The sequence below is a fragment of the Pimephales promelas genome, chromosome 18 (genome assembly GCF_988280905.1).
Source record: "Pimephales promelas chromosome 18, fPimPro1.hap1.1, whole genome shotgun sequence".
In the NCBI taxonomy this organism is placed as follows: Eukaryota; Metazoa; Chordata; class Actinopteri; order Cypriniformes; family Leuciscidae; genus Pimephales; species Pimephales promelas.
The window spans coordinates 6613069-6628804 of record NC_142786.1 but is presented as its reverse complement, the minus strand read 5'-3'; the positions used below and the strand labels follow the sequence as shown (position 1 = coordinate 6628804).

At 41.5% G+C, this 15736-nt stretch overlaps 1 protein-coding gene across 1 annotated transcript; it reads right to left on the bottom strand.

The window, feature by feature from the left end:
- Nucleotides 1–1055: 1055 nt before the first annotated feature.
- Nucleotides 1056–14958, bottom strand: efna1a (ephrin A1a). The gene is made up of 5 exons (XM_039678569.2): nt 14677–14958; nt 3497–3792; nt 2640–2705; nt 2441–2530; nt 1056–1207 (listed from the first exon to the last, which is right to left on the bottom strand). Exons 1-5 carry the CDS (start codon nt 14772–14774, stop codon nt 1083–1085), a joined length of 675 nt encoding a protein of 224 aa, XP_039534503.2. The 5' UTR covers nt 14775–14958; the 3' UTR covers nt 1056–1082.
- Nucleotides 14959–15736: the final 778 nt, after the last annotated feature.

The following is a 15736-nucleotide window of genomic DNA, read 5'->3' as shown; positions in this document are numbered from 1 at the left end:
ATGAAGTTCATTTCCAGGTGATTGTGTGAGAGTGTGCTTCTCATTGATTGTGCTTGGCAGTTTAAATGCTGAGGGTGCCAGGACATACCCTCACAGCTCCACACACACTTGGGAAGAAACGTGTGTATTTATCCAATAATCCAATTTCCCTTTTGGTCACTTTCTCATGTACACTTCAACACATTAATCCAACGAGTTTCTCCTCTCTCACGTCTCATTTCCTCTCTCTCTCCATCACACAGTAAACATTTTTGCTCACTATATACAGTAATTTGTTCTGCAGCAAAACTAATAATTTACTAACTCTTTAAACAATGAATGTACAACAACAACACAGCATTTCTGAATGGAAGTGTGTCAGAGGGTTTGGTAAACAGTATCGGATGCCGCCGTTTTCCGCCGTTAGGGTGCCGGCGCCCAATCTGGAACCGCTCTGTTTATTTCCACAGATGTCCCATCACAGGCACCAGCACCATTTCGGCGGTAAAGGGGTACGTGTGTGTTCCGTACTGCATTTCCAGGTTAAATCCAGGTACAGTCTTGTAAAACCATGAGACGGTGAGAATAAAACCCACTAAGCTGATGCTACATAAATTAATACGAAACTCAATTATTTCTCTGGATGTACAAAACATTAATAGTTTTGATCGCTCTACTCCTCCATGAGAAGCTCTGTGGTCTTTGGCTCATTCTTGGCTTGCGTCCCATCATTATGACACTCAAATAAAGGGGGTTGTCCATATTCCAAGTTCATGCTAATTCCAAATCTGCATTACTGTTTCAGTTTGTTCTTATCCAGAGTGGTCAGGCGTTTATATGAAGAAAGAAAAATGGTAAAAGGGAAAACATCTCCCTTCGCATGAACTATATTTCCAGAAAAATACTGACGTCTCGTTTTTTTGTTTCTTTAGAAGTGTCCGAAAGCCCTCTTCTTCCAGTTAGGCTTCTCCACTCCACTTCCTGTATCCTTCTCCCAATGGCCAGCACTGGGATGTAAAGAGCTACCTCTGTGTGCTTTCATCGACACAGGCCGCCGTCATTCTCTTTTTTTTTTAACAGTGAAATTTAGTCCAGTGTTCATCTCACTGTAAGACCAACAACAGTAAAAGGGGGAGTAAGGTTGTGAGAACAGTCCAGGATGCTCTTGAAATGGCGGAGTTTGTTCGCTTGCTTTGCTGCACTTCAGGAAGAACCACAACAGGATCATCTGTAACATGGAAATAATATTAGATATTTCAGTTTTTCTCTCAGATCTCATAAAAAAAAAAATCTTCATTTGTGTCCCGAAGATGAACGGAAGTCTGCTACGTTCACACTGGACGCGAACAGCGCGTCAAATTTGCGTCTACCGCGTCAAGTTTGACGCTTGACCACTTTGAGTTTCACTCTGACGCGCATAAAATCGAACGTTTGAAGCGAAATTTATGCGCGTCAGAATCAAAACCCGTTGGCGGCCATCTTTTTTTATGTTGATCGGACATTCATCGGGAGATTCACCGCTCTGTATTTGCTCTGAAGAGCTAGAACAGCGGCGTGGGGATCATCGTTGCCATATTTGTGTCCACCGGACCCTTCGGAAGAGAACCGTTTGGCGAGTTTCACCATTTTCTCGCTCCAGGAGCTGCGCTTGAATGACGGCCGCTGTCAGCGGTACTTCCGCCTGTCCCGCGCCCAGTTTGATGACCTGTTGTCCCGCAACGGAGCGAGGATTACCCTCGGCCTCATCCACCTCATCTAGCTGTCATTTATTTTTGTTTTGATGATAAATAGAGCCAGAGTTCTCCATGCTGCCATCGGGTCGTCGTTACAGATTACCAAAAACTAAAAATAATAGATACAAATTCTCTTTTGTTCCGAGTGCAATTAGACTTCTAAATAATTCTTAAAGGTATTTATTGAGGTTTTTATTTATTATTTTTTATTCTGTGTTCTTTTTAATACTGTATGTGTACTGTATGTGTCAGCTTGTGTCTGTATATCTGTGCTGCAACCAAATTGCCCAATAGGGATCTTAATAAAGTTTGACTTTGACTTGACTTGGCCTTCAAAAGTTATAAACCTGTCCTGTGAGGTTTTTTTTTCTCTCTCACGTCCAGACACGAATTTATGCACATGTAAGTTGGTTGTCTTTACATCATAATTCTATTTCATATAATCTAGATAATCAAGTGCTCAATTCGCGCCATTCGCTCGAACTTGGCGCACTAATGAGGCGTATTTGCGTCTACCGCGCCGTGCTCTACGCCTCATTCGCGCCACAGGAATTTTTTTACACGCATCGCGCGTCTTTGTATTGACTTAACATTGAAATCATTCGCGCCTGACGCGCTATTCGCGTCCGGTGTGAATGTAGCATTTAGGTTTAGAATGACATGAGGGTAATTAATGGCAGAATTTTGGGTGAACTAACCCCTTAAAACTTAAATCGATGTGACCATACCTGCTGGTAACCGATTAGACGGTGTGTGAGCTCCTGCCCCTGTGCCCAACTTAGATCCACTTCCTGTGCCAACCCTGGCTTCTTGAGAACCTGAATGGAAGAAAACACCAGTCAATAGACAGATCAACTGAAATGCAAAATATGCGCAGTTTTACGATTTGTCGGTTCACCTACACGCCACCAGGGCTGCGATACTCACCATCATTGGCAACTACGTCTACTCTGAGTCTCATACACTCCTCTCCGTGGTGGTGCAGTGGTTTGGCTGTAAGGCAAAAAAAGAGAAGGCCGTCAGGGATAGAGGAAGATAAAAGGATAATAGGGAGGTAAATGGGTAGCAGACAGGTTAATTAGAAAGGAGGTTAATAGTGTTAGACATGTAGTGGCTAATCCACTTCTCTTTAGCAGCCACCTGGACCCGTGACCTGTGTCTGATCTATTTTACGACACTGGTGGAAGTGTACTCTAATCCTTAAGGCACCTACTCACCAGAGTTGGTGGCAGAGCTGCAAATCCATTGACAAAAAGTTGAGAAAATTGGGTTTTTTGAAAAACAAGTTTAAACTGACATGGATCTTTCCACACCATCAAAGCAGATCTAATCCATTTTATCCATCAAACGTTCCACCCTTAACTTTTTACAAGTATGCTTTCCTAGAAGGGTCTATATTGGGCAGTCAAATTTCACCATTGTTAATTCTAGACCTCCGCATACTAGTCCACATGCTCGCTGAATTGCGTTCCTTGTGTTTCCGACAGCCCAAACTCCCCAAGGATAGCCCGTGGGGATGCCAGAAAGACACGTAGCGCTTCTGCTGCCAGTTTAGCAGTCCGCAACACAAATTGAAATGTATTCATTACTGTGGTGCTAAAAAAGGGCTCAAACATGACTCACAGACTTAGCATTCAGCGTATGGTTTGTGGGGCAATGAATCTATAACCGGTTTTCAGATGTTCAAAAACATTTCCACCCCTTAACCATTCTTCAAAAACGATCCACCATAAATGTTCGCATTCAGCTTAAGTGCAAGCTGACTTTTTAAGGGCTGTACTCACAGATGTAGTAGTAGCTCTCGCCCTGTCGGAACTCTTTCCCCAGAGTGAATGGCGTGAAGCGCTGGAACTTCTCGGAGAACTTTTCGGGTGCGTGAAGGGCGAAAGGGTGGCCGCATTCCCAGCGCATCTGGTCGTAAGATTGTGGACGGCAGGATTCGTAGTCTTCACGTTCCACCATGTAGAGCACGTAGCGCTCGGCATCCTGTGACAGCACTTCGCCCAGTGGGTAGTGAGGGCACACGATATCTAGGTAGTCGTTCAGGCGTACCTCAACCGCATAGTTGTTCCATTGGAACCTGAGAGAATAAGAGGGATTTCATAAATATTTTTTTGTAAAAGAGCAATGCAATGAAGCAAATACATAAATAAGCTTTAAAACTCAATTTTGGGAGATCTAGATCGGCAGAAAACAAGCAGCAAGAAAACGAGAATAACTCCAACGATGTCACTCTCAGTGGTGTCATGAATTCTTCATTTAGAGAACTTTCACAGAGCGAGTGACTTGAATGCCAAGCCTAATGCAATCACATTTTCAATTGCCCTTGCATTGATCTACGATACCATTTCAAAGACGACCAGACGGCAAATCACAATAGGATGGCGGAGGGGAAGAAAAGCCAAAAAATGCGAACAATGGAAAGACAGATGAGTATGTTGATTTCTCTGCAGAAGAAGAGCCGGGACAGATGCATGAATATGGATTATTCTAAACATCGGTTCATTGATCGAACCGCATGCTGTCCGTACAAGGTACTGGTGAAAATGGCAAGAACATGGACATGTTGGCGTTAATTTTTGCAATGTATTGATCTCGCTCGCCTCGTGGGAGCAGGAATCTTATTTGTGCAGACATTTGTAATCTGTCAGGTTGCATCACCAGGTGATGAGTATTGACCATCTGCAGGAACACACGCTCAGACTCACAAACACAAATAGAGAAATAAATCTGCATTTCGTCAACACTCCCTTACTCATTACAGATAAACACACGCACTCCGGCTGACGGAGTCATACACACCCAGTCTACGCCACACTTCTCCCTTTCATTTGACACACGGAGGGAGGCGGCGGAGACAGTCTGCCTGTCTGCTTCTCTCAATTCCCTCCCTCTCCCGAGCATTTGTTTCATTCTTAGTTCTGCTCCTGTAGCTCTTCTGGCAGTGTGCTATCTCTGTTTATGTACTGCCCACTGATAGAAGAATGCCAGAGGTAGAAAGAAAGCCCTCGTTTATTTATACATCCATCCATCATCGGATGCCACTTTAGCTTCCATATGTTCGTTTCTGAGCTCAGCTCAGGTTCAGACATTTTCATTATGAGCTCAACATCAGCCAGGTCTAAAATGAGCTATAAAACCTTTTTTGGGCTCCCCGGGCACAACTATTTGCATGGTGATCAGGTTCAGTTCTCATACTCTCAAAAGTATCTCTCTCTTGTGGAGTCGGATTTTTTGCAGTGTGAGATTTGCTATTAAATGTGAAGTTTTGTGAGTGATGCTTCCTAGCCCTTAAAGTCACGATTAAACAGAAGTAGCCAAGCTTTTCTTTCATATTGTGACGTACATCTGAGTAAAAAAGGACTAGCGGGGGACTAAATGTTGGGTGGGGGCTTAGTTCTTACCATTGGTTGATTGGATGGAGGCCTTCAATGGTAAAAAAAAATGGCATGGTTTATACTGTGGGCTAAATGATTAGAGAATTACAGCATACATAACTAGAGCAAATGTAATTTCAATAGGAAAATCGAGTTGCAAAAAAACTTGCACGGGTTACCTTAAAGATGTGATTGATACCTTGAATTGTGTGGCTTCTAAGACTCACAGTTTCCATCTGGAAACATCGATATTACTAATAATGAAGGAGCGTTGGAATGAATCAGTTGAAATATTGAAATACTGGATCACAAATATCTCAATGAGCATCATAGACACGAACTGCGATCCTCCTAGATTCTGGAGAATTTCAGTTGTCCTCCCTGTCTGCTGTAAATGCCAGTAGCGTTATTTCCCAGAATGGGTGTTTCTGTCGGTGTGTGACAACCTCCACACGTCTGGTCGATGATCAAAGTCTGCTGAGTCTCTCTCGCTCTCTCTTTTTCTTGTTTGTTGATGGGGGGGAACCCCTTGGTCTTAGGACAGACGATCTGGCTCCAGACCCCTTCTAGTCTTACACACACATACAGCCCTTCTAATTGGCCTGCTGCTTTTACTCACAGCAGATCCAAACACACACACAGCGTTACACATAAAGCCAAACTTAGCACTCCCGGCCACAGACTTCAATTCTCTGGTGGCCGTGTACAGCAGTCACATACCGATGCATCTTTGTTTGATGAATGAAGAAAATATACCTCATCGCCAATAATAATTTACGTCTCACATTCTTTAACTGCTGTCACCACATGCTTGGGAGCAGTCATCTGGTGCAAAAGCACACACACACACACACACACACACCCCGTTAAAGCCCTGATTAAAATCTGTTTGTGGTGTGGCCCCAATGTGTTCATCAAAAAGGGTCGGGAGGGGGGGCAATTAAAACACAAAGACTGGAATTAAAGTAGTCCCAGAGGGGGGCAATTATGCTGCTACCCCCCTCAGCCTCCGGGGGCTGGGAGTCAGTGGGGAGGGTGGGAGAAAGCAGTGGGGGATGGACTCTGTCTCAATACAGGGGTCAGCGGGTGCTCCCTACGCCAGTGTCCTTTCAAACACTACTGTTACTTTATCAATGCCTTAATTCAAACAGTAATGCCATTCGCTCATTCTTGCATCATTCATCACGCATACTGGGCTCAACTTCATCTTGAGCATCCATAGATGAACTTAAATCCTTTATGCTTTGTCCTGGGTCGTGGTAAAAAGTTCTCTTGGTCTTAAACATGTAAATGGCTATGGTTTATTTTGGAGTTAATTATTAGAGTGAAAATGTGAATGAATGAATGAAAGAACTCTGTTTCATTAATGAAGACTGAAAGTTGGCGGACGAATGCGGGTGCTTGTGAGTCACGTCCGTGCTTACCGTAAAATGTGAATAGCTGAAGTTCTTTAATTCTGAATTCATCTTCCTGTAAATATCAGTGGAATTCTCATCCAATAGAACTGACCTGACACTAAATGGGCAACTGTGGAGTTAATCTCGGGTCTCTTAATCTTTAGTTCAAAGTTTTGTCGTTGTTGTTCTTTTTTACCCCCTCTAAGTCCGTCTATCAATTGGTCTCTCCTCCCTCTCCTTCTCTCATTTCAACACTCTATCACTCGCTGGAATGTTGGAGCTCAGAGAAAGGGGGGATGATCAGTGGGGGGTGAGAGGTTGAGGAAACGCTCGCAGTCAGCAGCGCAGACCTTAACACACACTTCTAACACACACAGAAGCGGGGATGTTGGTTAATAGTCTAGGAAATGCTCAAGTTAACATTCTTACCACATTCACCTGTTTAAAAGGGAAGGCATTGTATATGTAAACACACTCCTACAATTGGCCCACCAACATCTCTGTCATTCGATCTGTGATCTTTTGTAGCGTTCACCACCTGATACTACAGTCTAAACGGTAATTAACGAAATTCCGACCACCGGATCTGTTCAAATATCCATCCTTCACTCTAGCCCTCACACCTGCGTTGGCTGGCTAAAATGACTGTCATTAGCCTCTGAAACCTCTGCCGTTTTAATTCAGCGCTAATGCAGGCTCTGTTGTTCTGGGTGACTGGTTCGGAATGTAGTGCGGCAGGATCATCGGGTGCTCTGTGCTTCGGGATTACCCGGCCTAGGTTGCCGAGGGGCCAGGGGCCTCATTCAGTTTAATGGAAGCAGAAAGAGAGAGAGAGAGATGAGGGGCCCATAGCAAGCTCTGTATTGTTCTGAAACACAGTTGGAGCGTTACAGTGGAGTGGTTTGGTTGGAAATGCAACAAAAGCTGGTGGGAGATAGAAAGAGAGTGATAGAAGGAAAAAGGGAAAGGAGTTGGTGTGGCAGTTAGTACTGGAAAGAGACAATTTTGTCTATTTAAAAAAAACTAAAAAAGATTGCTTTGTACTGTGCAGGTGTAAGAGAGATCAAGAATGTGAAGAAAGGAAAAAAAAGCAAAGAATCCTTTGATACACCAAAAACGCAGCCGGCTCTTGTGCTTGTCCTTGCCCCGACTCGGACCAGTCCTGTTCTTTCATCTTTTCCTCTATCCATCCATCTCTGTCCACTCCCTCGGTTTGTCTCTCAGCACTCAATAAGCTTGTTTGATCCCCCATTCATTCTCCCTGCGACCCCGCCCCCAAGGCGCTCTCAACCAATCATAAAGCGTCTAGCTGGAATTCACGGTATGTTGGTTAGTGACCTACGTTTGTGGACACTGACTCTGGCCCTTTGCGACTGCCATGGCAACCAAAATCGACCAGTTCCCCCATTCAAGACAATATTCCACACTGGGGTTCTTTCAATCCATCTTGTTTACATTCATCTTATCCACATCAATCTTTTTTTCGGACCCTTCAAATCGCTCAATCTTTCGTCTCCCAGCACCACTGATCAAGTTGCCAGATTTGCTGTCTCAAATGACTGAACTCTTTTCTCTTTTGTAAAGAAATGGCCTGTGATCAAGATCAACACGAATGCAGTGTTTCACCATTTTTAAAGCCAAATGTATCTGACAATCTAAGGTGTGCATAATAACATAAGCTACATTCCAAAACTCTTAATTAGTTGGTGGTGGTGTGTTAAAAGCTGCCCTAGGAATTAGTCGTCTAATTCATTTTGTCCGATCTGTCGCAGACTGGTCAACTGTACCAATAGATAAATAAATGACATAAACAGTCAGTGTGAAGGGAAATGAGAATCACACAAGGGGACTCATATCGCTATGAAAATGGATTCAGTAGTTCCTTGTATTGTTTAAGCATTAGCCATCCAGCAGGGGGAGTGGCCTCTCGCACCGTGTTGTAATAAAATGCGTGCAACGTGTCGTGGGAATGGACCTTCACCTTAAAAACCAGTCCAAGAACAGTACAAACAACAAGAGTGCCGGAGACAAAAACTCATGGGGTTGAGATTGTGACAACAAGATCCTAACACAACACATGTGCAAACATAACACATTCCTGACAAAATACTTAGCGTACGATTGTAATAAGCAGTTAAATACACCTTCAAATACATTCGACTGGACATGTGGACTGGACATGTGTTCTTAAATGAGGAACTGATTAAACATTTAAATTAAATCAAAGATGTTCAAGAATTTGTTGAAAGGGAGGAAAAGGAATGACAGAGAGAAGGAAGTACAATTCTGGGAATCAAGGCCATGAAATTCTGTAACAGCACTGTATGATAAAAGATAACAGTATTATTACTGCAGGTGTATATAAAAAGATGTGTGTGGGACAAGTAGTGAGGGACAAACGGTAGAGATGGGTGTAAAGGCACGTTTTCTTGATACCGAGCTGTAGACGAAACTATCACTTTCCCAAGCCTTTTAACTCGTGTGAATAATAATTCAAAGAGTATGCGTGTGTACGAGGAAGTGTGTATCTGAAACTTGTGTAAGAAGCGGGTTGCTTGCGTGCGCGAGTGTGTGAGAAAGGTATTGTTTATTGTACGTGCAGGATGTGCCATTTTCCCGGGAAAACATTTGGCCAGGAAACTCAAGCTTAACAAGGGAAAAGGCCGTCTCCTGAACCTTTGGACAGAGTTCACTTGCTCTCTCAGGTTTGTAAATCACAATATTGCCAATCCCTCATGATTTGACAAATATCATACAATTTGTTATACATTATGTAAGTAATTACTAAAGAAAACACTTCTGCCTGTGTATGTAGGAGCCCGACGGACAAGGACTCTGCTGGAAAAGATTATCGTGGTTCAGCAATCAGCGCAAAAAAAAAAAAAAGCCAGATTCAATTCACAAGACGACAGATTAAAAGCTGATTACAATCTGGAGAAGGGATGGAGGGACTGAAGAGGTCAATTCTGCGGAATGGGTTTATTTATCTTAAAAATGTGTTAAATGTTTGTTTTTCATCTTCGAAACATAAATTACGATATTATTATGAAATCTAACAGTTTTTCTCCCTCCATTGAAAGCCAATTCACCCAAAACTTTCACGCTTTATAAAATATAAGGAAACATGATCCATATAAACTGAGAGGTTTATTTTTAGCACTTTATAGTCATATAAAAAAATTGAGCACAACATATATAGTACTTCCTTGATCTTCAGTTGGATTTCGAATGACTGAAGTGCCGATTTATGTTTCTGCCTGTTGGTGCCAATACTCCATGAAGCTGCGTGTGCCCTTTATAGTGACCAATGCCACCCTAGATGGCTGCCTATATTGCCTATGCCAGGATACACCACTGCTGATGACTATGGAGTTAATTACTTAAAGGGGTGATGAACTGAGAAATCAAAATTTCCTAAGAGGTCATCATATTATAAGAATATCTTGTAAGCTTCAGAACTGAAAACGTCCAATAAAAGCTTTTATTGACACCAACCCCAGCAAACGACTCGTTTTTCAAAGTGGGGAACTATGACGTCAAAGAAGGATAAAACACCACCCCCGCAGAAGAAGCTCAACGCCTACTTCAACACGGCCGGTTTAGCCCCGCCCACCGATTTGCACATTACACGCATAGCTAAATAACATAGATGCCTACCTCGTGATGACAAATCGGATCAAGCTAGCGAACAATGCAAAATATTGTGCCGTGCCTGTTTGTGGAAGAAGACTGGGTTCCTCTGGATTCCAATAGGACTGCATGGGTAAACTTTATTTTTAATGACGTTCCAGCTGATGAGGGTAAAACATTGTCCGTCCGTTCGCTTCATTTCACTGAGGATTGTTTTGTAAACAAGGCTGGATTTGCAGACCGATTAAGATTAAAGAACGGTGCTGTGCCGTCTATATTGGATCTGACAGGAATGGTGAAACACACAGACTCTGGGTCGAACATGTATGCGTCGAATCATTCCGGTTGCCATTTTACAAAACTGGACGTTTTCGAAACAACAGTTAAAAATCTTCAGTGCGAGACGCCCATAAAAACCAAGCGTTTTTCAGGTAGGCTCAAAACTAGGGTACAAAATAGCCTATTAGTTATTCATTTTGATGTTTTTGAATGCAAAAACCAAGCGGATGTCATAAGTTGACCTTAGACAACAATATAATAAAATTTAAAAAGCCAGTTCATGACCCCTTTAAATGCAATTTATCATTGTGCAAGCTTGAGCCCCAGTCACTCATGGGATCGACGCCTATGGACATAAGGGTGAGTAAACAATGACCATTTACATTTCTTCATTTCTATAAATGTAAATGTGCACTAAACTATAGCAAAAAAACAAACACTCAATGGGCAAGAATCTGTAGAGCTTTGTGAATGACGGGCATTTGAATTCTGTGGATATCGTAGAAGTCAGAGAATGGGCAAGAAGAAGGTGAAAGGGAGGAGAAAAGGGGAACGAGACAGACTGGTGTTTATGGCTGCCAAGGCTGTTAAAGAAAGGCAAAGAAAAAAAAATTCTTCCTTTTCTTCCTTATTTCACAGAGGGAAAGGAAATAAGGACAGGAACCGAATAAAAGGATGAAAAGCACTGGCGTGTACGGCTGAGATAAAAGGTGGAGGGAACGAGGGAGAAGCCAGACAGGAGATCGGTGGGCTCGAGTGGCGGCTCCCTATTTGAAGGCCACCAGAGAGAGTGACAGACTACAGAGAGTGAATGGCACTTCATCACTCACTCTTTCACTGTCAGTGTAACATGCACACACACACACAGATCTGATGAGTTTAATGCTAAGTGACATGTAGACAAAAGCAAAATGGCACTTCATCACCGGTTTCCATCTCCACTTCTCCTCTCCGCACACATCTACAGACGCGCACAGTGACACACACCGCATGAATGCCACTTCATTTCGGCTGTGAACTCTGACACGCAATTGGTCACACTAGCCCCCTGGTTTTGTTCTGTTGCAGATCTGCGGTGGGAGCGTGCTAATTTGGCTGGAACGTTTAACAAAAAAACACTTAGCTGGCAAAACCCCACAAGCAAAAAGCCCCGTTCCCTGGAAAAAAAACACAAGTGAATGGGACGTTTTTTGGTAGAAAACCAAGAAAGCCCCATTTCTGGCTGAATTAAACCATGTAAAAGGCCTTTTTACAGGGTGAAACAGTAACACAATGGGGTGATCGTGGACAAGCGGAGATGAAGCAAAAATGTGAGGAGGTCGGATAGTTTTGGGGTACTGATGGGATCGGTGCAGAGCGAAACGATACTGGGAAAGAGTTAAAGAAAAGGAGCCGAGGAGAGGTTGAACTTTGTGCCAGTTAACCATGCGGTACGGGGCACGCAGCCAGAGGAAAGGGAGGAGGTTTGGGAAGGACAGGTACTGTAGGAGAGAGAGAGAGAGAGAGAAGTCAAAGAGAGATACAGAAAGAGAAAGATATCTCTATAAGCCTTTGAGTGATGTTAAAATAACAAGAACAACAATTATAGAAAAGTTTTAGCATTCATGAGTAATATTAAAAGATTAGTTCACTCAACAAAATGACATTTCTGTCATTTTTTTCTTCCTCTCTTGTCCTTAAAAAAAGAAAAAATAAGAACAGTGTACTAGTCTTCTATTGCAATAAATGGGGACTGGAGCTTTCATGCTTCAAAATCATAAAACAATAATAATAATAATAATAAAATCATAAATGGTTAATGTGCATTATGTACTATATGCCAAATCTTCTGATGTCATAAGTGAAGAACAAAACCAAATTTTTGACATTATTCACTAAAAAAGCTTCATTAGGACCAGGTGATTGAGTTGGTGAGAATGTCATTCATGAACAAACAAGTTTTTTGAACTGGATAAACTGATTGAACATTGGAAAGATTCCACTTAAAGTAATGAATTGTTCATGAATTGGACTTTGTCTTCATCTCATGAATTTTCATTAACATGCCAAAGAAATCTAGGGCACATTTTCAGTGAGTAATGACTCGTTCTGTTTCTCACACAAAGCTAAAATGACTTTAGGAGCTCTTTTATGATAGCCGAATGATGGTGCACTGCTTTCTGCTTGGTACAATACGAATATATATATATATATATATATACATTTTTTTTTTTTTTTTTTGGGTAAACCATTCCTTCAATGAATTACAAGTCATATAGTTGTACTTCCAAAATGGTCAAACAGAGAAAACACACTCTTCAGGATTGCACAGAGAATTTAATAGAGGAGGTTTGGTTAATAAATATATGAGTGATTCAGTGAATCATAAACAAGTGCTGAAGTGCTGAGTTACACCAGGACACTCCTTAATCAACTCCCACTGAAACACACCTTCCAGTTGATCAACTATTGACCGTGAGCAACACTACAACACATGTGTTTCAGCAAGCAGCTGCAAGCACATCGAGAACATGCACCAACAAATTCAAACATGCGCGTTGACACGACCTGACTCAGAATCACCTCTCATGCTGAAAAACAAAGCGTGCTCAGCTGCAATGGTCTGTCGACCCTAGAGTCATCCTTCCCCCAAGGCTTACACACACACACAGAGCCCAATCTTTCAAATATGTGCATCAGATATATGAATGCATACAAATGCAATCACATTATGATATTTACCAGACTATATTTCCTTAGTGGTGTTGAAAGACGGAAATGCATAAAAAGAAGGAAATGCAGGAAAAAAGAGTGCAGAAAAAAAGAGACATCTCCCCCAACCCCTCTAGTATTTCTATGAAAACAGGATTAGATCACAGAGAGAGAGAGAGAGAGAGAGAGAGAGAGAGAGAGAGAGAAAGATTAAAATGTGGAATAAAAATAGTAAGTGTGTGGATTACACAGGCACTAAAATGATGTTTGGACATTGGCGCAATCATTACATCTGCTGAAGCAAACGCTTTATTGTTCTAAGAAGAGTGGATGGGTTAAATGTGAATGTGTGTGTGTGGAGGAGCAGACGCTCTAATTCTTTTCTGTCTGTTATCGGCATTTCTACACAAATCCCTTCAAGCTCTTGGAATAGAATATTGAGACCAATTGTTCAAAAATGGCTAAATAATTACTTATTTACTTATCTTATTTGCCAAGTTTAGCTTTAAGAAATATGATTCATTTGGACGAAACGGTTCGTTTCATTGAACAGGTTTAAATCATGGACTTCTTTGAAGTCCATGAGAGAAAATGTATGCTTTCTGTGGTTTAAAGTTTGGTTAAATATTGCTGTATTTAGTTACATACACTACTTTGTTAGAGTTTGTTTTGACATATTACATTACCTACCAGTTGGAAAATAGATGGCAACACCTTACATTGTATACTCTGAAACGAACTCCTTTCAGTCCATCGCAAACGCTCGGTGATTCGGTTTAACCGAATCTTTACAAACATCCAGAAATGATTCATTTGCTTATGCCTCGTATCGGCAATTCTAGTTTTGCAATCCCAGCTCCAGTCATCAGCTCTGCGCGTATCAGTCATCGGAAAAGTCACTCAGCACCTATTTCAACACCTCACTGACTCATAGCCACACGTCAAAAAAGCAAAACACTCCAGGAAGATTCCTCGTAGTCTATCGCTTCGGTCTTATTTTTTTTTTTCAACTCATGAATTAACAACATCAAATATAGCTAATATGGCAAGACCGTGAGGGTACCTTATTGTTGAGTTTCATTAAATTAATATGGCCCAAACCATAACTTGCTACTATTACTTGTGCACGAGAACGCCTAGTCAGCACACACCCATCAACAATTCGTTTCAAGGCAGATTTCATTTCGGCTCACATGTACACAGATAGGTAAACAAACATTCCGGTGAGTAGAGAGATTATGACATAATAAGAGTGTTTGGATTATGCAATCTGTTACAGGTAAAGATGTCACACGAAATGTCAAAACGCATCCATGTAAACAAGTACTACTGTAGTCTCCAATTCTGCAGACCTAACGTAAGTTACCAAATACACTGCAAACCCGCATTAAACTGCAAAGAAACATTCACACACAGACAATTTACATAAAACCCTAAAAGTAAACAAACAAAAGCCAAATTATGCTGGAGTTCGCCAAAGTAAATAACATTAAGCATTATCACAACATTACAATGAAACTGTTTTTTTCTCACAACAACAACAACAACAACAACAAAAATAAAAATAAATAAAAAAGTACTTTAGCTTACTTGGGGTTGGTATTATTCCAGAAAACAGTGTGTCTCTCAGCAGAGGCAAGCAAAGCGCACATACTCGCTGCGATGTATGAAAGCCACACCAGATCCATTACAACGTTAGACCCTCCGTGATTCAATCCAAATTAAGAAAATAACCAGCAATAAGTAATGTTTCCTCTAAAGCCCTGTTCCCGTAGAGCCGAGTTGCTAGAAACTGCTCTTAAGCTAGTTAATATGTGGTTTGTACTCAGCGCTACAAAGACTGACAATAAATCAGGAGTTCTGTGTTTGTTATCTATCTAGTCAGTGCTGAATGAAACTTTCTTCACGTCGCATTTTGGTTTTGTAGAAAGACCTTCGCCCAAGCCACGCCTATATTGCTTAAACAACCAATCAACTCACAGGCTTTCTTCCCCACAGAGAAGCAGTCGATCGCCCTCTACAGATGCACTGTAGTTTGTAGCTCAGCCTCAGACTTGTTAACATTTATCCTGAATGTTTTCTAGGAAAGCTGACATGGTTACGGAACACCAAATGATTTATAATAAAAGTTTAATATCGATTTCTTCCCGGACAGTCAAAGGACATCGCGTTCTGTTATACGAGCGAACTCGAGTGCTAAATGCAATGCCCCCTTTTAACACTTAGGGTATAAATGCTTTCATCTTCCACAATCAACAAAAGTTTCTATAAAGAACAAGTCATTGACACTTTCACACAGACTCGAAATGCAAGCTAGACTAGTCTTTAGTCAATCCAATTTGGTCTGTAGGCTATTTGTTTTCTCTAGTGTATACAATTGATACTAAATTAGCTAAATACAATTGATTAACCTCCAACTGAGAAGAGTCAAACAAATCATTTGCTCCTTATATGGGCTAAAATTAAATGTGTTTGAATTACTTTTAACACATTTAATTTGATTAACAACTTCTTAAACACTGAAGCAGCCTATATTCGTTAGGCATGCAGGTCATCTTGGTGTTGTTCAATGTGTATTTGAATAGTCTTCTCATTTGATATGCTACTTTTTTTGCACACTATAGCAGGGAAGTATGCATATTTGGACGCA

Bases quoted from the DNA above. Each gene is read 5' to 3' on its own strand.
- efna1a (XM_039678569.2), bottom strand. From the start codon at position 14,774: ATGGATCTGGTGTGGCTTTCATACATCGCAGCGAGTATGTGCGCTTTG. The intron at 3,793-14,676 runs GTAAGCTAAAGT...TTATTCTCTCAG, and splicing joins TGGAATAATACCAACCCCAA to GTTCCAATGGAACAACTATG. The intron at 1,208-2,440 runs GTATGGTCACAT...TCCATGTTACAG, and splicing joins GTCTAATCGGTTACCAGCAG to ATGATCCTGTTGTGGTTCTT.